We start from the raw sequence: 27,624 nt of genomic DNA on the forward strand, positions 1-27,624 counted from the left end.
TGTAATTTACGTCATATTGTCTCTTTATGGCGTTTAATGTTTGTGTTTGCACCGTTTGTTTTACATCACCATTACATCACCTAATCAACATGAGTTAACTTTAATATATTAGTGGCCTGCACCGCTCAGTTCACACAGGTGTGATTTTTCCTATAGCTTAGCCCCGTCTGAGCTACATTTCATTTTGTTGTCGACTTACTGTGTATCCAGGACTAAACAATCAAGCTGTACTCCACTGACTACAGGTTTATTACAATACATCTTCTGGATTAATCTGATCACTATCACAAACAATATCTGTTCTTGTTATTATATATAAAGACCAGAACAAATAACCTGTAAGATAAATCATAATAACCCAGTTAGTATGAAAATGCATCCATCTGTGAAGTGGAACAGTGAGATTAGTTTAAATGTAAGGTTGAGGAAAAGCACATCTACGTATCTGTTCAAGGAGATGTGAAACGTTATAACCTTTAAATGAGTTTCTCTTAAACACAATCATCTTATGCAGCTCAAGGAAGGTACTACAATGGCAATGAAGACAGAATGATAGAGCAGTGGTTCTCAAACTGGGGTCCGGGGACCCCCAGGGGTCCCTGAGGGAGTTCCAGCGGGTCCCCAGCAAAATGATAGTTAGGAACCAAATGGACCCTTATGGGACTGTAACTCAAGAGTGCACAAATGGAACCAGGTTCCATTTGTGCACTCAGAGTTAAATTAACAGTTTTTACAATATAAATTGGGGTCCGAGAGATAGAAATGCTGTTAAATGGGCGTCCGTAACCTAATGCATGTTAAACTGGGGGGTCCTTGAAATGAAACCGGTTGAAAATCACTGCTAGAGCCATACAAATGGGGGTCCGCAGGCTAATTGTCAATTTAGGGGTCCTTGACATGAAAAAGTTTGAAAACCACTGTGATAGAGGATTTTGATACTAATCCTAATCCAAGACTATAGTTCAATCTGGAATGTACTGTTGGTAGGGTTGCCCCGATCCGATCATGTGTTCGGAAATCGGGGCCGATCACGTAATTTTCAAATGATCGGAAACGGATCGGGGCAGAAAAGAAAAACGTGATCAGAGGACATCCCTAGTATCAATATTATATCCACATGATATTAGACTGGATATTGTCTGTGATTTTTCTACTATTGTGATATGGTGTAAGTGTTATAAATTTCGGTTCGAGAAAAATCGGTATTGGCACATTACTCCAAATCAAATGATCAGATCGGGAGCAAAAACAAAAAAAAACACGTAATCATCCCCGACCTAAAATAATGAATGATGGCTCGTAGCATATTTATTACACTTCCGAGAGCAGCAAAGTCCCCTTTGTTCTGCAGGGAGTTCCCCAATGACAAACATTCTGTAAGCCATAATTATGATTCTAGGACACAATTTCCTTTTATCCAAAGTTAGCTGAAACACTAATAAATAGAATAAATAATAAAATAAATTGCAAGGACTATTCATCATTATACAACAGGTCGTTTCAAGGAAGCAATCCGATTGGTTGAAACAGCCTTCTAGCCGTGCTTAATCGAGCCTAATGGAACATCTAATCAAAACATAGAAATCAGCTGGCTCTGTTCTCCCAGAGTGCAGCCGACTGGGTTGCTAGGCTAGAGTTTCTTGGGACATTTGTGGTCGTAGTGGCTACATTTGTTTTTAGAATTTTTTTAAGGATCTCTGTTTTAAGGGTAACTATTAAAGTACATCCTCTCGATGTGTAATATTACTTAATCATATGTGGTAGAGAATTCAAGATCGAGATTCACTAAACATTTTAAATAAATAAAACATTTTCTGCACAAAACTGTCAAAACAAACTTGCTTGGCTTCACCTTTGAAGAGAACGTGGGACTAAAATATGACTCCTGTAGGGAGACAGTGACTGGTTAAAGAGGCAAGAAAAGTAAAATGGCTGACTACTGAAAAATACAGTGGTGTTTTATTTGCAAATTAAAAAGCACCGACAATATTAGTTACACTGTAAAAATTATTGACAACAATTACAAATCTTTATCATACAGTCCAGGAGATTAGTACCATTGTTGCTGTTATGCGTTATCACTTTAATTAATACTTTATAATGAAGAGATTCTGTACCTATGTACAACAGTTGGCAGTGAGAGGATGTGAGAAGGAAAAACAATCTTGTTCGACATAATGTATACTGCACCTCCGCACAATGAAAATGGAAGTAAAAGAACAACAGGCGTCCACTTCCCTTTACTACAGTACTGACATTTCACACTGTGAGAGAAGGGACCGCAGATGGAGAGTGTAAAACCCACATTCAATAATTTAGGTTGATCAAGCGCTGCGCATTATGTACATTACACCGTCAGGAAAATTAAAAAGGAGGACCCCACATGTGCGTCGTTATCAACGTCAGAACATCGTACAAAACTATTGCAAAAAAGAGCAGCTTCTGTAATCAATGCTTGACATCTAGTTGCAGTGGTAAAGACGCGCCTGTACGGTCTTTTCTATAACAAGTCATACTGTTGGTTGGTTCGGGCCGGCATCGGTTTATGTTTTTGTTCTCCCAAGAGGCAACTTAAAAAAGCGACTGCTAAAATGAAATGAAACACGGGACAGGTTTACAAAATGTTTGACAACTGCCCCACCCCTTGCTGAAAACTGGTGCCAATGAGATTATATATATTTTTCTGTACATCCTGTTTGAAACTCTTGGACTGGACCGTGTATTAAATGGATATTTATCTAGCTTATGTTTGCCTTCACAGACTGTAGTAAGATCCATTTGTACGACTGTGCTTTCCAACGACGTGTATATGATGACAAATGATGGTCACTCTCTAGAGTACTTTAAATATTGTGCTTTCAACGTTCGCCCCCGCGGCGGATCCTTGCTGATTTAGCCATGAGAATGACTCTAGAGAAGGTTAAGACACTGACAAATTAACAAACCAGGCTGTCGTACATCTGCGCCCGACATGACACTTAAAAACTAAACCGAGCTGTAGTGTTTTGTGTTGTGGTACATTCTACAATAATGCAATGCATCACCAACAGCATCATAGAAAAGTTTAAACAAAAAAATCTGGGTAAAAAAAAAAAAGTCTATCTTAAAAAAACAAAAAACAAAAAAAAAGAACCCTCAAAAGTCCACATGATAATAGTATATTGAAGATTCTGTCCTGGCACTTGTAAATGCGATAACTATATTCTAGCAAGGCCTATCGGCTACAACACGTAGCCTCAGTCAGTGATGCCCGCTAATCCCACACCACATTCCTTTTCGACTCTCAGGTCGTCTTGTCCATCGAGTAGCTAGTAATCTACAGTAGCTCCATTCATTCTGCATTGCCTGCTTAACTGTGCTCAAACATGACGAGTTCATACAGTACATGTAGTTGAGAAAACACAATTGCTTGTGTGTTCAGGAAGTAAGCTCGACCCCCTTTTCATCAGGCCAGCGCTCTCAGTCTCAGCCTTCGTTCTTCTGATTTTAAGACGAAGATTTTAGTTTGTGTGTGAAGGAGAGAGGTGTAATCGAGGAAAGTAGGAGATGCTGTCGCTGCGACAACGTGGTACAATCCTGCACCACGGCTTGCCATGTCTCTGTGTTTGTATTGTGTAAAGGCTTACAAAGAGAAGGGAGGGGAATGAGCTTAAATAATGTCTCCGGTTATCATCTACGCAGCATTCCTCATCCTCACCACCCCACTCTTCCTTCATCCATCCATCTTATTTCATGATGAAGATCACACTAAGGCTCGGTCAACCCCCGTGTTCAAATCTCCATTTTGATCGATTTCTCATCTAGAACCAGCGTGGGGCCAATATGTCCCACTTCAGTCTTCCCAGAGAGTTCCCCATCATACTCTGTCACCATCCCCCGGGCCCCGATGGAAGGCAGGGGGGGTTGAGCAGCGTGCTTCAGTCTGTGTGTCGTGGACCACCGTGGTGGTCCCTGCTACCTGGTATGAACCAGCTCCTCCCTGAGCCAGCTGGGCAGCGGCTGGCCCATCCTGTACAGCAGCTTGGACAGCTCGATGTTGTGATCCCTGTAGTAATCCCTGAGGAACACTTGGGACTGAAAGAAAAGGGAGATTTGCACGTTTACAAATAAAACTGTCAGGATACATTTACATTCATAGATTAAAATAGAGGACATCTATATGTGAAAGACATCGTACCTCGGCGTCCATGTCAGGGTACCTCCGTCCTTTACTCTTTCCCAAACACTTGGTCTTCCCTCCCTCCAGCAGTTGACACCAGAAGCCTTTCTTAGGGTCAAACCTGGAGATTTGGGGGGTCAAGTAATGAGAAATCACACACGTGTGAAGTGAGGGGCGCTAATACATTAAAGTCTAACTCATGTTGATTAGGTGATGTAAAACAAATGGTGCCAACACAAACATTAAATGCCATTAACGATAAAGAGACAATATGACGTAATGAGGGACAATAGGACGTACATTTTCCCTTCATTGTCAATGGCGTTTTTTAAAACAAGCCAAACTTATTTTCGAGGGGCTAGCGCCCCTCGAAAATAATCTACAAGCCCAGCTTGAAGATCGGCTATTTTCTATGCGCAACATGCTTCCATATAGAAGACATGATGGCTCCAATGCTGACTTCTATGGAATCCAAATGAGTGAAATCAGTCATGCCAACTGAGAACTTCATGCATTTGACTTTACAAAAGGATCTCCAACATAAGACACTCACGCTAAGATCTTGTGATAGTTGATTGCGTTGGCCAGGCCTAGAAACTTCTGGATTTTGTCCATGACTGAGGCCGGCTCAGTCTTCAACATCTGGCCATCGAGTACCAGCAACTGGAAGAGACCGACACAGGAGTATAAAGCATTAGATATTCTTTATAGAACTTAACCAGTACAGACCAGACCAGATCACTGATACTGGTCACTTCCATGGCGCACAGCATCCCCCACAGCGGGAATCGAACCCAGGACCTTCTTATATTCTACAGTACTAACTACAGTATATACCTGGCTGGAGTGGTAGTGGTTGAGCCAGCGCTCCATGTGGATGGCGTACCAGCCCGGCACCAGGCAGCGGTTCTGGAGCACCCGCAGTTTGACGGGCGTGTTGTGGCCCGCCGTGATGACGTCACGGAAGGAGTACTTCAAGGCCACGGGGTCGTCGTGGGCTCTCTGGTGCTGTGGGGGACAGGAAGGAAGGACGGACAGTGTTACAGTGGGCTCTCTGGTGCTGTGGGGGACAGGAAGGAAGGACGGACAGTGTTACAGTGGGCTCTCTGGTGCTGTGGGGGACAGGAAGGAAGGACGGACAGTGTTACAGTGGGCTCTCTGGTGCTGTGGGGGACAGGAAGGAAGGACGGACAGTGTTACAGTGGGCTCTCTGGTGCTGTGGGGGACAGGAAGGAAGGACGGACAGTGTTACTACTTCTCTTGTATTCCGCATTCAAGCAGAAACTTTGACTCTTTTACTTGACATCACAAATGTAAAAATTCCAAAAACAATTGTGTTCTTTCATTGTACAGAGATTCTACTGTTAAGACGGATGTTTAGGTTCGGTTAGGATCCTTGAAGACTATTTCTATGCAAGTACAGTATGCATTTGATGTATTAGGCTACCTTGTTTACTTGCTTACAGTAAATCGCTCTGGATTAAGAGCATCTTCTAAATGCCTAAATTGTAAATTCTTCCCTCACCCACTAACAATGTTTACCAATTACTACAGGATAAACGGCTCAGCAGACCTTCTGGTAAGTAGTGCCCACTTTTCAAACCATTTTGGTGATTTTTAATGATGGTACGACATTACTCTCTGGACAAACTGCTCTCCCATCACTTCATCTTTATGAAATTGATTGACTGTGATACTCTCTGCCTGGACTGCAAAGATTTGGTATTTAAGCTCTTCAAGACATCATAAAAACATTTTTCACAAAAGCAACTCGGACCGGGATGCAGACAAGATGGCAGAACTCTGCAGTTGACAGTAATTTTATTCACGTGACCTCAGCAGTAAAAGATTAAATCAAATCACATGTTTCTCAATATTGATTCATTTCATACTTTCAGGTTTCGATAGTGTTAGTATCATAATAGCCTGGGGTCCACCTATGCTTTCTATGGCATGGGCAGCCCCCGGCAGAGAATCTAGACGCAGCTGCGCAACATGAGACTAAATAATTAGAGCGACAGAGAGAGAGAGAGAGAGGAGTGTGTGTGTGTGTGTGCGTGTGTGCTTCAATTTAACAAAGGTGCAGACGATCAGAAATCAGCAGAGAGTGATCGACGTTTGCGCAACTGTATGCCGAATTGAAGGGGACTCGGTCCCAGACTTTTCTTTTTCTCACTGGAAATAAAAACGTCTGGGTTTCCGAGGCTAGTATCATAATAACCACCCACACGTTTGTATCCTAGACACTCCTTAACTAACAGCACCCTCTAGTGGCTGGATCCTGTAATCAGCCACTACTGTGTACAATAGGAACGTTTACTAAACACAAGAAGGGTGGTTAGGGCGGCGGGCGGCACAAGTTGTGGAGCTGCTTGACCACGGTGCAGAAGACTGAAGACAGAAGAAGAGGCTGCTCAACTCTTAGCTACGGTGCAGTAGCTATGAGCTATGAGTATGAATTTATTCACAACCAATGTTTCGGCCGCCAGGGTTTTCAAAACCCTCAAGACGACCTAAGTGGGCCTGGCCCGTGGCTCAGCGGTCCAGGCACCGTGGCTGGCGTAATCCAGTCTCTCGACTCCCGATCCCGACAGCCTTTACTGCATGTCACTCCCCCGTCTCTCTCCCAATTTCCTGTCAGCCTACCGTCTGTCCCTCTATAAAATATATAAAATAAAGGCGAAAGCCACAAAAAGAAAACCCATAAAAAAAGTAAAAAAGACCTCAGTGGTCAAACGTTGGCTCTGAATAAATTCATACTGAATCATGGCTAAGAGTTGTGCCAGTGTTCTGAGCATCAACATTTCTTAATTTGAACGTCGACACTGCGTAGACTCATTTACTTCCATTGTCAAGTACTGTGTGCAACTTCTAAATAGATTATACATCTCCCTAGAAGGATTATAAGTGGATTAAAGCAAAATAAATTCTCACAACTGAAATCAATCAGGTCATAATGTGGGAAACAAAAGTTTCACGGCCCTCCCTAGCAATGTTTCCTAAACAATTAATGTGAATAAAGGAATAGCCAGCACACACAAAATGTCCTTTTCACGTCGTTCCTTCCTCAGCGATGCGACAACGCTGAGGAAGACCCATCAGGCCGAAACTCGTCCGTTGTCCGTCAGAGGTAAATAAACCATGTGAAAAGGACATTTCGTGTGTGCTGGCTATTCCTTCATTCACATTGGTACATTTGAGCCTTGCACCTATAAGACTGGTCTTCTGCTTTTGCCGTTTCTTTCTCCCTTAAACAATTAACACAATTTGTACGGTTATGTTTCAGTAATATTGTTCCTGCTGTTCCAGGTGAAGATATCACAGATAGATTTGATGGAAGATGCTTCCGAACCCAATATTGCTCGTTTGACCACTCATTGAGAGATTGTGGATGGGCTATACATTTGTTGCGCAACATTCCATAGAAAACATGCTGGCTTCTATGGAATCCAAATGACTGACAGTCAGTCGGTGGCGACTGAGAACTTTAATCCATGAGATTATGATTTATATTCCCACCCTAGTGGCATGCAAATTTAGATTGACCTCAGTCGACAAGTCTTTAAGCCTGCTTCTGTTGGTGGTGTAAATGGTGCATTTATATAGCGCCTTTATCCAAGGCGCTTTACATAGATTGTGCATTACATTCACCCATTCACACACTGATGGCAGCGGAAACCATGCAAGGCACCAACCAGCACATCAGGAGCAATTAGGGGTTCAGTGTCTTGCTCAAGGACACTTCGACAGTAACTCTGGGGGAGCCCCGGGTTCGAACTGGCAACCTTGTGGTTACCATCCAGCCACTCTACCCCTGAGCCACCGCCGTGGCTCTGGGGTAGAGTCGTGGTGTGCCTGCCGTGTTTTCTAAGTGCTGTAGAAAGTCATGCATTAACTAAACAAGCTATAGTTTAAAATGAAGCAGCTGACCAGACTCCAAGTCGCTCCATATTACAGACCCATTTAGACCTGAGCTCGATGCTACAAAATGTCTTCCAATTCATGACAGTTTTCTGAAAATGTATGTTTCTATGTCAGTGGTGCTCAACCTTTTTCATGTCAAGGACCCCCAGAATTATCTGTATTTGTCTGCGGAGCGGACCCCCATCTGAAAATATGTTGTTCCAGGGACCCCCCCTCAGAAGCAAAGATTTGTGTTAAATATGTTCGCTCTGAAAGAATATATATTCAAAGATTTGCACCACATTTTCACGATTTTTCAAAAATAGCAGATCCACAAGCTCGTAGCTGGTGGCACTCGGTGTTGCGCTATGAGCTTGTAGATCTGCTATTTTTCAATAGCTAAAGTATAACATAATGCTTAAAACAACCAAAAGGGGTTCCTGTACAGAATGGGTTAAACAAGCTATTGTTTAAATGAAGCTTGACCAGCCTCCAAGTCTTTAACGGTGGTATTCTTGAGCTCAATAAGATCCAAGATAAAGATCGATGATTCTGAGCCTTTAACTGACGTTCTGAGGTACACAATAAGGCAGGATGTATTCATTAGAGAGGAGCTTTCATCCACAATAACCCTGGCCAACCTTTGATCGAACAGATGTAATGCTTGCCAGCAATGCATGGCATGCCTCATTTCATTTCTGACTATTTCCTTTATTTATGGCTCTGTTGAGACGCAGTGTTTTCATATTTTCTTTCTAAAGCAATTTAATTTACTGTTGTCATATTGACCAAGTCTACAATTCTGCCACTCACTAGAGAATCAATATCTTCTCTAGTGAAGACAGAACAAAAAAGCATTTGTCTGTTCTATGGCCGCGAAATCACGCGAAATCATGATTTATAAATTATGGGTCCGATGCCACGATCACCAATGATTTGACCAAAATGAACTAATCAATTTGGAGAACTTTGATCTAATTAAAGTTTCTATTTCACACAAGAGACTTGGAGTAGAACCACTGCTCCTTCGCCTGGAAAGGAGCCAGCTTAGGTGGTTCGGGCATCTGGTTAGGATGCCTCTCGGGCGTCTCCCTATAGGGAGGTCCTCGACGCACGTCCCACTGGGAGGAGACCCCGGGGCAGACCAAGGTGCAGTTGGAGGAAACACATCGACTCACTGGCATTGGAAGGTCTTGGAATCCCCCAGGAGGAAGTCACTAATGTTGCTCTGGAGAGGGAAGTCTGGAGCACTCTGGTGGAGCTGTTGCCCCCGCAACCCGACTACGGATAAGCGGTTGAGGATGGATGGATGGATGGATTTGAAACAAATTTTGAAACCTCGCCGAACGATGTACAAGCTCTCAACGTTCCACCACGCAATGTTTTTTTTTCCTTTCATTTTAAACCATTACCCGAATTTTCCCCTGCATGAATGACATTCCCATATCGAGGCAGCTTGGAAGTGGTTAAAAACAAAACGGGACATGTCAACTGCATAGTTCATTACCAATACTGATTGTCTGTTGTCTGTTGTCCAAAAAAAGAAAGAGCTGAAATAATGGCACATAAATATGTGGACCAAGCCCTATTTGAGACCCACCTGGTACCAGGAATAGGCCCGGTCCGCTGGGTTGATCAGGATGGTGATGATCTTGGCTTTGGGCAGAAGAGCAGCGGCCCGCTGTGCAGCGACCTCAGAGTCAAAGTAGTTGGCACTCTTCTCAAAGTAGTAGTCTGAACTGGTGTTGGAGGGCAGGGGGAAGTACTCCATATACCTGTTGGTACAAGTCAATACAAACACACAAAAGGTATTAGAGACTGATACAAGTTCCACTTAATGCATACGATATATTTTCTGTTGCACACCCTGTGTTCACTCTGTCAGTGGCTTTTAATTATGTGCCACGGAGGGCGTGATTGTATTCAGATCATCAAAACTGCACAAAGAAGTGCTTCCATTATCTGCAACTACTTGAACCAATGATATTATTCTGTGTTTTACCAGTCGATCCCTCTGTGATAGTTGTGTCCATTGAAGAACTGGATCTCCTCAAAGGTCTCCTTGCTGGGGTAATTACTGGTCAGGTCGGGATGCATGCCCAGAAACAGGTAGAGGGCTGTGGTCCCTGGAAATGGAGACAGAGACATGGACGCGTGTATCAATAAGTGGGGGAGGGTTAAGGCACCTGGATCAACGACAGGTCTGCTCCAGGTCTGGAGCAGAGGGGCTCATGAGGGTCTCATGAGGGGCGCGGGACGCGTAGTGTAAAAGAAAGTCACCACAATCCAGGTCTAGTCAGCCGCGGGCGTGTGCACAAAACGAGCATGCGCCCATGTACAGGCTTTAGTTTAAAGTATACTATTGGTACGACTGTCATTAGACCGATAAGCTACCTCAAACCCTAACTTAACCTTAACTCCGACCATTCAGAATTTGCATCCTCACCTTCGCCTTCAATGTGTTGTTACACAATGTCTGCGTTTACACAGACACTCAAAATTGTCACATAAGACAGCTGTCTCCTCGGTGTCTCCTGTGTGTCGCACGGCTGGCAATGCATTTTCAATGGGAGTCACGTGGTTTGACGAGACAAGTTTGCTCCGTAGCCGTCTTCTGCCCTCCTCCCCCCCCATGGAGCAAGCTTGTCTCATACAGAAGACACAGAAGACAGCTAGCTGTCTTTTATATGTGTCAGGCGCCTAAAAATCTGGACATACATTTTTCACCCGTTGCCAACCAGTAGGTGGTGCTGGTGCTCCGTCTCACCTGTCTTCTGAGGGCCGATGACGAGCAGCTTGGGAAAGCGGTCACACGTCTTCTCTTTGGACCAAATGTCCTTGTGCCTTTTGTCCTCACAGGGATCCTGTAGCCACACAGAGAGGGGTGGGGAAAACAATGGCTCAATTTTAATTTTGTTAATGAACTTAAATTAAACGACACAGAACATGTAAACCATCAGAGAGGGCGAGTGGGCAACCGATAATGTACTCTTTTTTTTCCTCCCCTCCCTATAGAGTAGACCAGATCAGAATGTTTGAAAATGTGCATTTCCGGCTATAATGTAAAATGGAGGTTTTCACAAGATAGAATAAAGTGTGCAGAATATTAACCCATGTCTACTTTGTCAACCTGTGGATATTTAGAACAAGATATAAGTCTAATAGTCAAATTATCGAACTGTTCCAATGAGACGCTGTCAGCGTCATCTACCCAGAAATAAATGGTTGGCGATGATGATGATGATGATGTCATTGATTTGATTTGATCTAAATAGTCATCATGCGATCCCCGCTATACTGTAGTCCCAGTCACTACTGACCCCTAGTGGTTGGTCATGGGGATGGCATAGACAACCATGAGTCTCCTTCCATGTTGTGACACCACAGTCTCTTTCTCTAATACTATGAATCAAATCAGTCAACACTAAAGAATGAGCATCTGTTGAGACGGAGAAAGTTTGTTTTTTTAGTAAACCACTTATTTTACCCCCTTTTTTATCATAGATGCAACTCATCGGTTGTCATGTATGCTTGTAGATCGGCTGTTTTGGGTGATTTGCTGCTCCCGTTGCATTCGTTCAGACTATTGTCAATTGGAAGTTTGGTACTCCGATGTTTTGTTCCAGTAGCGATACCAGTGTCGGTACCGGAACAACTCTAACCCATTCTGACCTGAGATCAGATTCTAAAAATGTCTTCTACATCCTGACAGTTTTCTGAAAAAGCTATGTTTCTATGTCAGTCATCTTCGATCTTTCAAAAATAGCAGACCTACAAGCTCGTAGCGCGCCACTCGGTGGCGTGCTATGAGCTTGTAGATCTGCTATTTTTCAATAGCTAAAGCATAACATAATGCACCAAAAGGGGTTCCCGCCCAAAATGGGCTAAGGGAGACAAAATATTTATCTTCATCTCATCTAAGTAAACATGCACACTGTACATAAAATGTCACATTATAATTTGGTTTGTTGTGGAAAAAACTAAATGAGAATATAAAAACGCCTTCTAAAACACGGTAGGTCTAAATGAAAAGCATGCTATGTAAATATTGTTCAACAAGACTATGTAAGCATTATAGTTAAGACCAATCTGGGAATCCATTGGCAAAACAAATGAAACACAGCGTCCTCTTAGTTGACGTGACGTGAGTCAACTGTCTGTCGCGAGAGACTAAGTTAAGACAGTTAGTTAGTTTAATTTATTGTCCACAATATGGACATTTGTCTTCGGTCTCAAACAACAGTAACAACAAAAAGCAACAACACTTAGCCTACACAATTATCTTCATGGCAAAAATGCAGGACGACAGTGGCAAATACATTAAAAACTAATCTAGCGAGACATGGTATCATTTAGTGCCTTAATGGCATTAGGAATGAAGGAATTCTTTTAAGATGTTACGGTTAGCTTTTGGTACTTTGTACCGTCTACCAGAGGGAACTAGTTCGAACTCCCTGCAGAGTGGATGAGAGGGGTCATTTGCTATCTTGACAGCTTTTTTTCCTGAAGTACTTCCTTGTAGATACAACTTAATTTAGTTTCTGTCTCTACTCTCTTCCCAATGATTTTTGAGGCTATTTTCTGCAGCTTGCTTCTTCCTTTTACATAGACCTGTAATACATCTCAGTCGGATACGTGGAGATATTATATTTAATGTACACATGTAATTAATGCAATATTTATTATATGTGCACTAAAATGTTACATATGCTTTAGTTATGTACCATGTCTGTTTGTTGTAGGCTATGTTACACGCGTGTAAAACAGTGTCATTTTCTGGATGCACTTTGAGGGGAATTCCAGCTTGGCTGAGGGAGATATTGGGCTTTTGGTCTTCAGGCAGAGGCTTTGAACTACGCCGTTTCAAAAGGTGATATATAGAATAGGTCATTTCTGACACATCACCTTGATGATTTCTCTGTGGCTGTCTAACAAAGGACACAGTACCTCTGTACAATACATCACATAGCCTGGAGGGATGATGCATGCAGCAGTGGCTCAGGGGGTAGAGCGGCCGGTAGAACAGCCGTATGGGAACCGCAAGGTTCCCAGTTCGATCCCGGGCCGGAGTTAGTGTTGAAGTGTCCTTGAGCAAGACTCTGAACCCCTAATTGCTCCCGATGTGCAGGTTGGTGCCTTGCATGGTCTTTCCTCTGCCATCGGTGTATGAATGGATGAATGTAATGCACAATCTATGTGAAGCGCTTTGGATAAAAGCGCTATATAAATGCACCATTTACCATTTGTGCATGCATTTTTCAACAATGGGGAGACCCTGGGTCCGACAAAAAATTAAATAAATAAAATAATGTTCACCCAGTAAGGACAAAAAGAAAGCTTCTTAATGTTGGTTTGTAGTGTAATAAAATATAATGGAAGTAAATTAATCTGTTTTCATGATGGATCATTAGAAAGCACTATGATTATTAGTCACACAATGAAGGGGAAATAAACCATGTATTGGAATCGAGATGCATCGGTAATCGATTTATAATGGAATCGTAGCCCTCATAGTCAGAATCAAATAGGCAGGTACCCAGAGATTTCCACCCCTATCGCCCAGTGCAATATGTATTGCACAAATAAACACGTCCCAATATAGAATTACCATTAAAAAAAACAAGAATGACTCAGTCATAACTGCCAGGTGCAGCAAGCTCCCGTTTATGAACATAGAATCAGTGTGTGTGCCGCAGCCTCTGCCTTAGCTCACAGCTTCACGTTGCGGTGTTCAGAGTATGGGGTTTTATGCCGTTTAGACTATGGGTTTTATGGGTAAGTCTCCCGTTGGCCTAGAGGCAGCCAATCATGAAAAAGTGTCTACTAAGGTGACGTACGGTCGCTAGTGGAGGTATGTGAACATGTAGTCCAGGTGCTTTTCAAGCACCTGGCAAAAAAGCTGCGACGTGATGACATATTATTTCAGCGTCTCACCTGCCAGAGAGGGTCTCTCTCCGAGGGGAAGAGGCTGAAGTACTTGTGGGCCAGCTGGATCGGAGGCAGGGTCTGCAGCTTCAGGTTGGTCCACGTCTGGACAAACTTCACCAGACTCTTGAAGGTGTACAGGCCCAGGCGGTCGTTCCCGTAGTTGGACAGGTGGGTCATGAAGATGCTGATCTGAGGAACGGGATGAAGAGGTGGGAGGCGTGAAGTAGGGAATGCGTTCAATAATCTACATCAGTGGTCCTTGAAGGGATTCCCCAGCTAAATGATGGAGAGTTGGTTACCAAATGGACCATTTTAGATCTTTACATCTTGAGAGCGTGAAATTAAATGAAATCTGCATTACTGAATTTACAAGAAGTCTACACAATTAGAGAATGTAGAAGAATAGTAATTTTGATCAACGTTTGCCTGTTATCTCTCCTGTGTGTACCACCATCAACACAGCATGGAATTGTGAACAAAATCGTATCCAACGATAACAAAATATGAGGCTAAATTGAGGCCAAATCTCAACAAATTGTGGTCCGTCCGTGGCTCAAATGCAGAATAAAAAAAATGGGTCATGATATGAAAAGGGTTGAAAACCACTAATCTACAGTCATTTACCACACATGTATTTTATTTAGTTATTCAGCCTATAATGATTAGGCCCCTATCTTGGCCAAAATAGGGACGCCAAGTTGAAAGTGTTTAAAATGAATGCAACGTGAGCCTTCCCACCCGGCCCGGTCGGTGTAGTAAGCAAGCAACCGGGTGTTTGTTGGTTTTAACGTACAGGGTTGAGTAGCACCGTCTGGAACAGCTCCCCCCCGTTGATGAGCTTGTCCAGTTCATTGGGACTGCCGGGGTAGTCTTTGTAGAAGATGGTGTGTGTAAATAAACCGCACGTTTGCCTAGGCAGCACCTGGAATATGAACACACAAATACAGAAATCACACACACACACACACACACAGACAGAATACAGAGCAGTCAATACCCAAGCCGATTGTCCCACACACATCGTTTGCTTTCAATAACGTTCATATTATACTGCTCATCTAGCCAAGGCAAACGTCTTATCCACTCCCGAGTCTATATGGAAATTCATGGAAATGCATTTACAGTTTTGAGCGTCTGGGGAACTGAATATCAATCATGGGTAAGCAGTGGAGACTGTCCAAACTGTTGTCCTTGAGATATAGAGATTCCGAATGAAGAAATGCAACCCACTACAAAAGGACCAGCGGACTGAGGCGTCATTAATTCCCTTCAGTACTGGAAGGTCACGGTCAAAGCCTGCGGAAATATTTTTTTCAACATTTTCCATTCTTTTGTTCATTTTCAAAGCGAGCTTCAGTTAACTTGTGAAACGCTTGATAGGACCTCAAAAACAAACACCAGAGTTAAAGAGAGGCAAACTAGAATAAAAGCAGTTGTCTTCAAATATTAAAATGTATGAGAAACAACATCAGCTTTGTTGTTTAGGTAGGGGTGCGCGTGTGTGTGTGTGTGTGTGTGTGTGTTTGTTTTTTGGGGGGGGGGGTGTGTTTAGGTTACACAAGCTTTAGGTTACACAAGCGCTGCCAAGCAAAACAAAAAGCTACATTTTCACAATGTTGACATTTCAGTGATTTTCTTTGTACAAGCATTTGCTACCTTCTTCGCCAACATTGACATCAGTCATCATTGTGGTGCTGAAGTCACACAATTACACGTGACAACAGGGCTGTTTGATAATACCGTTACGCTACAGACTAAACTACTATGGAGATGATGATAGCCTCTGTTGCCTATGTAAATAGGTAAGTCAGTCAGAGAGGCTTATTGTCGGTATCAGCCAGGGTGCCAGGGGGAGTCTATGCCCGTCTCAATGCGCGTCTAGACCTCTAGGAGATGGATTGCTGAGGTGAAGCGCAACGCCTACGATCAGCTCCCAGTACTCACCGCATGACTTCGAGCTGAGCAAAGGTCGGACGGCAAGAGAAAAGGATTGACAACAATAAGATTGAAAAAGATTGAAACGGACGGATATAATGGAGGAGAGAGTGAGCAAGAGCTACTGTATGTACATGCAGCTGAAGAGACGAACAAAACTATAAGCTGAAACTAAATAAGAACACAGGGGAGGAAAAGAGACCGGCCACAGCCGTAAGACATATTGCAGCCGCACAATACGTGTGTGAGCGGTAGACCTGTCACAATTATTACATAATCTCAATTATTTGAGATAAGATCGCAAATATGTTTGCATGATCGTCAATCGTTTCATCCTACAAGTTTACAACACGTCACTTCTTGACGTGCTGTAAGCTTGTACATCAACTATTTCTGCTATAGTTTGTCCATTTATTTTGGAAAGAAACAAATGTATACCAAGTTGTTAAATGTGTCAGTGATTTCTTTGCGCATTTAAAATATTTGTCCTGTGCGATTTGTGATCACGAAGCCAAAAAGGCAAACAGAAATACAATTTGTAACGTTTCCAATGTTCAATGCAAAAAAAACCCCCACAATTAAATAATTAATCACAATGACATGTGTGACAATGAATGGTTAACTTAAAGGTGTGATGGTGTCAACCCTAGTATAGTGAGTGTCCTTAAAGGTATGATGGTGTCAACCCTCGTATAGTGAGTCTCCTTACACTGATGCCACTGTGGATGAAGCCGCGACGGAAGCGGGCGGGCTTCAGGTGGGGGTATTCCTCCGTGCTGGTCACCTTGATGCCCCACACCTTCTTCCAGGCGTCGTACAGCTGCAGATGCACCGGGTACACCCCAGAGTGGTGGGGAGCCACCGCATAGCCCATGTTGGTCGGGATGCCATGCTCCTGGGGAACGAGAGAACGACAAGCATTCAGGAGAACATTTACACATCCAAAACCTGGAACTAAAAACAGCCGGAACAACATGGCACACGCCCCCAGACTCTGGCTCGTTAACTATGCAATGAACTTTGCAATCAGAGCTGCAAACTCCCTCCCATCTTCCGCCATAGTCTGAAAACTCACCTCTTCAGACTTCATCTTAGCCTGTAGGACTTGCCATAGCACTTGCACTAGACTCGACGACCTGCAAAGGCTAAACTTATGTAATTTAGATAGCATTTTATGTAGACATAGCACTCTATAGTGTATACTCATAGCTTAGTAGCCTTGCCGAGCCATGAGGCCCATAGGGCAGGAGCCTGTCTCCTGTTTCTGTAGCGTGAGGCAGCTTGATGTACAAGTACACCCCCTGGACATGACGCTAGTATGTCGCAGGGACTCATAGCTTAACTGTACAGATATTCTACTGTTAGACTGATGTTAAGTTCTTAGCTTGTTGATTCTTAATGGCTATTTCTATGTATTTGATGTATTACCATGCTGTAAATCACTCTGGATTAAGAGTGTATACACTAAATGTCTAAATTGTAAATTGAAATCCTGTACCATTTATCTGTCTGTCTCTTCTGGAGCCAGCTTTATGTTATGTTCTTGTTATTCTAGATATCTTGAAGCCTATCCTTGACCATTTTATCTGTCGTTTGACTTAATGCTAAAGGACCATAACGGTATAAACATGTTATTGTCTACTCACAGCTTCGTTCAATTTCAGAGGTCACGGTTATTGCATGTCTGAAGAATTGCCTTTCATTCGCAAATCAAGCTTTTCTCCCGGGACCATTTGTGGCAACAATAATGTAACTACTCTGCAGTGTATAGCATTTCTTAAACTATAAATGGTGCCATTTTATGTAGTGCTTTTATCCAAAGCACTTTACAATGTGCATTACATTCAGCCACCCTTCACATACAGTGACAAAGCATCGGCAGAGGAAAACACACAAGGCACTCAACCTGCTCATCGGGAGAAATTAAGTGGTCAGTGTCTTGCTCAAGAAACACTTTGTCACAAAGCCAGCAGGGGCCGAGGATCCAACTAGAAACATAAAATTAAATTAAATTATTATTACATTTACCTTATTTTTTTTAACGATTTTTGTAACCAGGATTATGCATGTTTTTTGTGAGGGTACCTACCCTACTACCCTAGGGGACACCGAACTGGAAATATTTAACCCATTTAGACCCGAGGCCGATTTTTGAAAAGGCCTTCTTTTTTTAAAGACAACCCAAAAACCTGAGGTCTTTCTGAGAAACACAGAATTGAATCCCGAAATCGGGAAAAGTACTGAAAAAGACCTACAAAACTACAAGGAGACGTGCACGGTCGCTGCACGCATTCCCGGCTTCAGAGATAAAGTAACGCTGGGGCTCCACCGGGCGCGTCGCATCACACGTGCGTGTGTCAAAAAACGAACCAGTCACGCAACGCGGGCAGTGGAGCCACCCTTCATTGATTAAAAAGGGAACATTCCCTGACGGTGACGGAGACGCGACGCTGACGGGCCCGGTGGAGCCCCGGTGTAACGCTGCCGCGCCTTAAGGGGAAAGTACAGTGGCCGTGGCAGCCAGTCTAAAATTCCAACATAGTCACTCCTGACGTCCTATTATAACGCACCTCAAGCAAGGTCCAAGCAAGTTGATTGAAACCGTATTGTACTGAAATGAATGGAAAAACACTGGCTTTCTCAAAGACCATCTTGCCCTCCCCTTGGCTCTTAGGCAAGCGGAGACAGTGCCTGCTTTTAAACAGCTTTTAAAAACACTCCTGTATGTCAAGTGTTTTTCCTAATTTCACTTTTATATGTATATGTATATATTCATTTATTTATTTTTCTTTCTATCCTTGATGTGTTTTGATGTGATGTTATGCTTTGTTATTTCTGATGTTCTGGATGTTCTTTATGATTGTTGTTTTTAATCCTGTCTGTAAAGCACTTTGTAACTTTATGTTTGGAAAGGTGCTATATAAATAAAATTCATTCATTCATTCATCTTTGGAAAATGTAACAAAACTTGACACACAGTTAAGCCCGACACACACCGTCTGCGACCGTCGCGCGTACCGCCGCGGTACAGTATTGCCGCGCGCCATAGCCGCACGGCAACACCAACAGAACGCGGCGCGCTACCACGCGGCTGGGGAGTTTTGTTGACTATTCCATTGCCATGCCCACGGATAGCCGGGTGGAGGCTGCGCGGCAACGCCTGGAAAATAAAACAGTGGTGCATCGGAGCGGCAGGCGAGGCGTGACCGCGCGCCAGCGCGCGTCGGACGCAGCCGGTGTGCGATAGGTTCATTGAAAATAATGGAGGCGGCTGTGTCCGCCGCGCGGCGACGCAGCCGGTGTGTGGTGGGCTTAAGTAATTGGATTTTTGTTTTAACTGTTTTTTCATGTCTCATGAAAGCAGGGAATCGTAGCTTCAAATTGACATATTGGTTGTTCAGTGTGTCAATGAGCTGCATGCTGCTATAAATACTAATCCTAACTGGCATCCGCGGGCGTGATCATATTACACCTGTTCACCTGGCTTGTATTGTTTGGTCTGGCACCTCAGTATCTCTCTGATCTTATAACGGTTTATAGTATACTATTGCAGTCGTCAGGCCAGTTGAATCTCGAGGTCACAAAGAAGGCACGTTTAAAAGACCAGAGTTGACCGAGCCTTAAATCTCGCTTTAAGACCCACCTTCATACCTCGGCTTTTGATGAGTTTGGAGTTATTCTGTGGTTTATGTTTGGCTTTGTCGTTAAGTTATTTTCTTTACTGTGTGGTCTTGCTGTTGTTTCTATGTTTTAGCTTTACAGTGTCTTTAGCTTTTTAACTTTCTTTACAGCACTTTGTAAAACCCCCCCCAGAGTTGTGAAATGTGCTCTTATAAATAAAGTGGATTGGATTCGGAAATGCCTAAATTGGGAATGGATTCCACTGCTCATGGCGCACAGCGGAGGAGGAGGAGGAGTGCAGCTTGCTGGTTGCCTCACGACTCACTGAATCACCATGGCAAACCTCTTGTTGAGCAGCATCTGACTGACTCACCATGGCAAACCTCTTGTTGAGCAGCATCTGCTCGGCCAGCACCGACTGGTTGTGGAAGAGGTGAGGCTGCATGTGGCTCCACATGTGTGGGAACCACCAGAACTCCTTCACGTAGGAGAGCAGCAGGTCGTCTCCGAGGTCCTCCTCGTCGGAACCTTCAGGGACACACAGACCAACACTCAATGATGTTAGCGATTAATAGTGCATTGGCTTACTGGCTTATGGCCAGCCTAATTAACAGTGGATTGTGCCTTCTGCCTGCACTATTCATATGTTTAATTCGTAATTTGAATGCCAATAGAAAAATCTGTGATATACACACTACATCTCATTCTCACACGGCAATCCTATAGTATTAGACACTCAGTCCTGAAGGTTGTGGTAACGTCACCATTATGCTGATTTTGACCAAATATAGCAAATATGGTGATGTCACTAAGTGATCATTGTTTATTTTAATAACTAAGTCAAATTAAGCTCTAATCAAGCCCAAAATATCTCATTTTACGCAGCAATGCACATAAAGACTGCGTGCGTGCGTGATCGACCGTGCACGCGCGGATTTCGGCCGGTTTTAGGTAGATTACATCGGCTGTTAGCCAAACAAGCTAAAAGTTGCTACATTTTGTTATATTAAGCTCCCGATTACAGGGGATTAAACGATTACATCAATTACGTCAATAGCCATAAGGGATTTATTGATTCATTACGTCAATAGCCATAATGGGGTTAAGGCGCTGTACGGTGGTATGGCTACTACTGCTACGTATTTACCAAATTGAGTTGGTCTCTTCTGACCATCACTGTGTTTATACTGTATTGCTGCGTTCACACGGGCAAATGTAAAAGATGCAAAGATCACAGCATAATTTGTTGCGTTGTCGTTGAACCCAGCTCAGCTTCAATGTGTAGCTTTGTAGCTTTTGCAGCAGCTACAGACGCATCGGATGCATCTTCATGTCGCTGGCTTCCATCGACAATGAATGGTAGACTGTATCTTTGCATCTGCCTGTGTGAACACAGCATATGGCCTATTGCAGTACTTTTCAAGTTGGGTCAGGCACAGCCAGAATAAATGGTAAATGGTAAATGGTGCATTTATATAGCGCCTTTATCCAAGGCGCTTTACAGAGATTGTGCATTACATTCACCCATTCATACACCGATGGCAGCGGAAACCATGCAAGGCACCAACTAGCACATCGGGAGCAATTAGGGGTTCAGTGTCTTGCTCAAGGACACTTCGACAGTAACTCTGGGGGAGCCCGGGTTTGAACTGGCCACAGAGACTAAATTGTTTTTGGGAGCGCTTTACCCATTGCTTGCTGTCTGGATACCAAAAGGTCATTAAAAATTTGACATATTATTGCTTATACCAGCTTTTAATTAGGAACATAAAGTCAAGTTTAGTAGGAACATAAAGGAAAAGGGCAAAGTGAAAAGAAAGTGAGGGTAGAAATGAACAGAGAGTGAGACAGAAGAACAAGATAAGGAGAAAATAAAGAGCATGTGAAAACTTGTTCTTCAACAACAGATCTACGGGCGTTATCACATTCAGTTCGGTGCCATGTTTTGTTTTTTTATCAGCACAGACGCTGAATAAACAGGGGGCTCTCTCAAAGAAAAGGAGTCACGATAGTTTACCGGCATGGAAGAACTTCCCAGAGAATCCCAGGTTGAAGGTGAAGTTGGGTATGTGAACACGAAGCTCCTTCTGTGTCTCCAGTAGAGCCTGAGCCGGAAAACACAATCACAATATTTAATGTCACATGTATACATAAAGAATATGAAATATCGTTTCCCCTCAGTCACTTGCAGTGCAACATAAAAACATCAAGCCCATTTAATAAACATAAAAAATACCAAAACTAAGACACAGCATAAAACAAACATTTAAAAAAAGAGCCCCACTGTATATGATTGATTATTTTATTAGACGATATTAGACAATAAAAATGCAAACAGCATTTGATAGGAAGATGATATAACGAGCAATTCATACAAAACAAATTGCTATGTTATATCATACATAGTGGGGGCTCTTTGTTTATGCTGTGTCTTAGTTTAGTCTTTTTTATGTTTATTAAACAAGTGTTTATAGTACACATATATACAGTATAGCGTTGCTGTCGGATGTAAACCAACTTTAAAAAAAATAGGTTTTAGATTTTCTTTTTGCATAAATCAGTGCTATTATTATTGTAGGCTACTATTAAAATATTGAACCAATGAAAAGTAGTAAAAAGGGCTTGGGACAAAACCTCTCAACTCCATTGGACCCTCAAACTGTCTTCTAAAGCAACTAACTCCACCACCTCTCCCCCTCTCGTGCAAGTAATTGACATTAACTAAAGTCACCAACTTTGATGAGGCAGTCCTGAAAAATGAACATTAGACCATAAAAGATGTTATTTAGACTGATGCTAGGTTCACTGTGTACTTGGTTTAGAGTACAGATCCTTATTTTGATAGTATATTCATTGTTTACTTTAGACCGATGCCAGGTTCATTGTGTACTTGGTATCGTTTAGTGTACAGATGCTTATTTTGATAGTATATTCATGGTTTACTTTCCTTGCTTTACCTTTGATCCTAGTTTACTGAGGCACTACACGGCCTCTCTCTGCTTCTGCATGCGTTTTGACTCGCTTTATACTAGTAAGTGGCTCTGGATAACAGCGCCTGCTAAACGGCTAAACGCTTAAAGTGTAAATTGTAAACGGGCCCGATAATGAGCACACACACGCACGCACCGCACACCCTCCACCCACATGCACATAATTTACACTTCGAAGCCAGCCATGTGTGTGTGTGTGTGTGTGTGTGTGTGTGTGTGGACGTGCATGCACGCGTCTTTATTCCGAAAGTTTCTTTTTGGAACACCGAAGCGACAACATTAACCCTCTCCAAGTTACTTCACAGACTCTCATCCATTGTCTCTTATTCTTTGCACTCTCTCTGATTTGGCTGTTTGTTTCATTTGACTGGATGGTAATCCTCTCTCTCTCCCCTCCCCTCCCCTCCCCTCCCTCAGGCTGAGATTCATTCTTCCATCCTAGCAGTTGTGCTGCCTGCCAGTGAGAAAGCCTTGATGCGGCTCTTCCAAGTTTTTCTTCCACTACCCCCTGCCTGCGTGTTAAGGGGGGGGGGGGTTGGGGGGGTAGGGGGGGTAGGGGGGTCTGTTCCACTCAAGAGGGGGACGCAAGAAGGAGTTCTCTTTCTTTGCATGTCTCGAGGCACATTGAAATATTCATGGCCACTGAGCTTCTGTGACAGTGTGAGCACTGGAGTTCTGCTTTTTGGAGGCATCCTGGGACAAAAGCATTCAGGGGGGAAAAGAGACTGGTTTTAACTGGCAGAGGAAGGCGGGCGGGACAACGACCGGTGTTTCTGGTCTCTTTACTTCTGCCTGGGGACGCCCTGCCCTGGCTGGCTTGTTCAAATCCCTCATGAACTGCTTCCGTACTGTGAGGAGGACTGTCCAGTGTCCACTGACCTTTTACCACATGGCCCTTAACCCATTCTGACCTGAGATCAGATTCATACGAGGTTTCCACCGGACACACACTGGTCTGATGAACCCATTCTGACCTGAGATCGGATTCTAGAAATGTCAGTCGTTCTTAGATTTTTCCAAAAATAGCAGACCTACAAGCTCGTATCGCGCCACTCGGTGGCGCGATATGAGCTTGTAGATCTGCTATTTTTCAATAGCTAAAGCATAACATGATGCCAACACCAAAATGGGTGCCCGGTCAGAATGGGCTAGAGCAGTGATTCTCCACCTTTTTAAATGCCCTAAAAAGGATCCCTAGTTGAGTGGCATTAGTCCACGGATACCAATCCTACACGAGGGTACAATCCTCGGTGTTCATTTATCTTGGGAGTGTACAAATGTCAAACATTTATCCGGGGCCCCCCCCGGGATTTTAGTAACTTGGATGGTAGTCCAAATGCTTAAGATGCTTTTGCTGTTATTGGTAATGACCACCATTTCCATTTGGCTAAATGATAGTACTACTATGGTGCATGAACAACAATTCATCATGAGTTGTCAGGCAGCATCAAGTAAATAATTTTCACCTTCACTCAAACGCATACAAATATGCATGCCCATGAGCTATAGGGCTAAGTACTGAGAACCCGAGGCAATTTGGTGCCTGTTCCTGAATGGTCGGAAGTGAAACACCAATAAGCTCCTGGACAAATGGTCCTGCTACGGGTATTTGACAGTCAATTCATTCTAACAAAATGTACCAAAAGAAAAAGAGAGATGAAAAAAAGGAAGGCTTTGCTGCGGTGGGCCGCTCTGGTATACTAACTGCTGTCTAGGTATATATAAGAGACACTTTATCAAGTTTCTATTTTCTGTCCGAGGAAACAAAAGCCTCCACAATTGATTAACTAGTGACAGCAGCCTCCTCTCACTCTGATCCCTCCGGACACACACACACACACACACTCACACTCACACTCACACTCACACTCACACTCACACTCACACTCACACACACACAGTAATTTGTGTCCAAGTTTTCTGAACAATTCTCCTTTTTTCTGCTTATTGTGCAATTATTCTCCGACTTGGTAGCTATAGCTACACGACAAATGTGCCATCCCTCAGGCAGAGGGGCAATCACAGCACAGCTGCTGGCTTGTATGTGTACTTGTAGCTGTACCAGGCAATCAGCCCACCCCATCAGAACCGTCCGCTTTTCAGCTGCTCCGCCGTGATCCTGACCAGCTGGTCAGTCTCACAACAAATCCAATTCCGCGGCGGTCATATTATTTACAGGCCCTCGCACAGAGCACAGATCGGTTCAATCGCACAAAACAGCAACAGCATCATGTCGGTTTGTTTGTTGGTGATTACGTTTGGTTCAGAAAAGTTGAATTGAACGGCGGAGTTGCCTGGCAACCTGCCGTTAAAACAAGGGAGAGGGATTTAATTACCTCACGTGCGTGTTGTTCTCATTACATTTCCTTTGGTCAAAGCACCCAGAGTCTCTTGGCTTCTAGACTCTTTGTTCACACTACGTCGGGTGTTGTGTGTTAAAAAGAATAGATCTACAGGGCATGAACTTTGCAGCGGCTGCCCCCCAGGCTCTGGAATCATTTGCGCATACATATCAGAGCCGCCCGGGCAGTCGATAGATATTTTTTAATCCCCGCTATAGACTTATTTCTTCTCCTTGGCCTTGAGTGTCAGCCGAGTTAGCCCCGTCTTCCCCCCTCACTGAGGCAAATGTTTGCTTGCTTGTGCCTTTTATATTGCCTGCCAATGTCCGTTTACATTGCACGTTTGCTCCTTGTTTTCTAACGCCTGTTCATATTTGTCTTTTAATGTTTACTAGCCCTTACCCGTTCTGAGATATTGCAGGGGGTACTGCACCCTGGGTGCGTTTTCGCATTTTCTATTCACTAATAAATTCATTATTAATCATTAATGTGTAGAATCGAAAAAAGGGCTTCGTTAAGACCTCCATATCATTATGGTCAATGCCTGTGTGAAAAGTGGGATCGATTGGTGCAGGCAGCGAGGATATACGGCGGTGTTTCTGACACAGACACACACATTCAGACAGACATTGTCAGAATTATAGTATGATGATGATATTGCATCGTTTGCTCTTTTTCTTTTCTTTTAACCTGTACAGCACTTTGGTTGACTTGGCCATGTTAAATGTGCTATATAAATAAAACCGAGTTGAGTTGGAACACACACGTGGACTCGAGATGCGACTGAACCTTACCTTCACGTCAGGCACCTTCATGCGGGTTCCCTCCTTGCCCACGAAGATGTCGTCTATGTCCACCAGGACGTGGCGCTCCAGGGACAGCGAGAGCCTCTTCCCCGTCAGGAAGGCCACGGCGTCCACGAACACCAGCTTGTGGAGCCAGAAGGCCAGGTTGTTGCCGAACAGCACGCGCTGGATGCCGTCGTGGAGGCCCAGGTCCTATAGGACACAATGCAGGCATTTAGTCCAGAGGCCATTTACAGTAGGCAAGAAAGCAAGAACACTACACAGCAATACATCTAATGCATTTAGACCCGAGGACGGTTAACATGAATGTCTTCGAAATCCTGACAGTTTTCAGAAAAAACCTATGTTTCTATGTCAGTAGACTGGATCCGCCGAGATTAACTAGGCGCAGCTGCTGTACATGAGACTAATTAATTAGAGCGACAGAGAGAGTGATCGACGTCTGCGCAACTGTATGCCAAATTGAAGTGGACTTTCTTTTTCTCCCTGGAAATAAAAACGTCTGGGTTTCCGAGGCTACTATAGTGGTTCTCAAAGTTTTTCATGTCGAGGACCCCACAAACGAATTGGTCACAGACTGAAAGACTGTATAAGATTTGCACCACAATTTAACAATAAACTAAAAATAGTAGCTCTACAAGCTCGTATAGTAGCTTGTAGATCTGCTATTTTTCAATAGCTAAAGTATAACGGAATGCCTAAAACACCCAAAGGGGGTTCCCGTCGTCCAGAACGGGGGTCAATTACCTGGACCACCGACGGGAGCAGCGCTGCACTGTTCTGGCCGATGGCCGCCACGCTGTCGGCGGACTGCGTCTTGGCCAGCAGCACGGGCTCGTAGGTGGAGTGGTTGGACTGGAACACGGTCCAGTCGTCGCCCGGCAGCGGGCCCGGCAGCGGCTGCCCCGACTTCGTGATGAAGAGGAGCGGAGACTTGGGGTTGACGGAGCAGTCCTTCAGGCCCAGGTTGGAGTGGAGGAAGAGGGGGAAGCCCTTCAGCTGCGCACTCAGCAGGCTGTTCTCGTTGGCCTGATTGATGGTTTGATGAAACAAAAACATCAGAGCACAAAGTTAAAAAGGTATAGTGCAAGACAGTGATTTTTCTTGGGCTAAAATAAGTGTGCTTTCTTATTAAAAACAGAAAATGCATTTTCTGAAACGGAAACTGAAATACCAACCAATTGTACTATCCAATCAGGATAGAGAAGGCTGTCAGGATACAGATTAAACAAGTGGAATTGTAAAATCATCACACAAAGGAAATGAGCAGCCAAAATTGGAACTGGGACATTAAAAAAATTAAGCTCATGAATAGAATAGAATAGAACCCTGTTACTGAACAGACGGTCTAGTCTATATAGCGATGATTACTATCAGAATATAGTGATTTAACATTCTAACTAAAAGCCATTTTGTATTAACGAAAACAATAGGACTTACCCTACCTTTAAAGTAAGTAAGAAGTGAAAGAGACAGCCAGAAAAACAATACACTGTACAGGCAATGCCACCGTCAAGAAAACACCATCACTGCACATCATAGAGATGAAGAAGGTGATGATGACGAGTTGGATGGGACATAATTGACCAATTATACACAAAACAGCTTCTACACTCCGCCACACTCAATCTGCTCTTCTCAAAGTTTTCAGTCCCCATGAATAACGGCCCCTGCTGTGTTCTCTGAAGACTCACAGGAGGAGGATAGGGTGATTTATTCTTATCCAGACGTCCCCTTCCCGTCCCTTCCCTTCCACTGCTCTCAGATTCTGTCACATCTCTCTGCATATACCGTGCCGTGCCTATTGCATAACATCTCACTACCATCGTGACAGTGTGGGAGCCTGAGAAAACAGAGCATTATCAAGTTAACACTTGCCCACACTCTGAAGTGCCCACACGATGGCCATCGATCAGAAAGATCTCTTTACCCACCGAGAT

The 27,624-nt window shown here is 43.6% G+C and overlaps 1 protein-coding gene across 1 annotated transcript in view; it reads right to left on the reverse strand.

Annotated features, from left to right (window-relative positions):
* Positions 1–1,929: 1,929 nt before the first annotated feature.
* LOC310873622 (bifunctional heparan sulfate N-deacetylase/N-sulfotransferase 1-like) overlaps positions 1,930–27,624 on the reverse strand; it is an 88,260-nt gene continuing 62,565 nt past the window's right edge. The window contains exons 3-16 of the mRNA XM_083786161.1: positions 26,432–26,713; positions 25,673–25,876; positions 21,564–21,651; positions 19,920–20,074; positions 16,635–16,820; positions 14,784–14,912; positions 13,997–14,179; positions 10,830–10,926; positions 10,065–10,188; positions 9,663–9,837; positions 4,997–5,167; positions 4,713–4,822; positions 4,178–4,280; positions 1,930–4,074 (exon numbers count right to left, since the gene is read on the reverse strand). Coding sequence (XP_083642287.1) covers positions 3,955–4,074; positions 4,178–4,280; positions 4,713–4,822; positions 4,997–5,167; positions 9,663–9,837; positions 10,065–10,188; positions 10,830–10,926; positions 13,997–14,179; positions 14,784–14,912; positions 16,635–16,820; positions 19,920–20,074; positions 21,564–21,651; positions 25,673–25,876; positions 26,432–26,713 — 2,127 coding nt within the window. The 3' untranslated portion in view covers positions 1,930–3,954. The remainder of the gene's footprint in view (positions 4,075–4,177; positions 4,281–4,712; positions 4,823–4,996; positions 5,168–9,662; positions 9,838–10,064; positions 10,189–10,829; positions 10,927–13,996; positions 14,180–14,783; positions 14,913–16,634; positions 16,821–19,919; positions 20,075–21,563; positions 21,652–25,672; positions 25,877–26,431; positions 26,714–27,624) is intronic.

This window comes from Protomyctophum parallelum (assembly GCF_964188405.1).
Source record: "Protomyctophum parallelum genome assembly, chromosome: 16".
Taxonomy (NCBI): domain Eukaryota; kingdom Metazoa; phylum Chordata; class Actinopteri; order Myctophiformes; family Myctophidae; genus Protomyctophum; species Protomyctophum parallelum.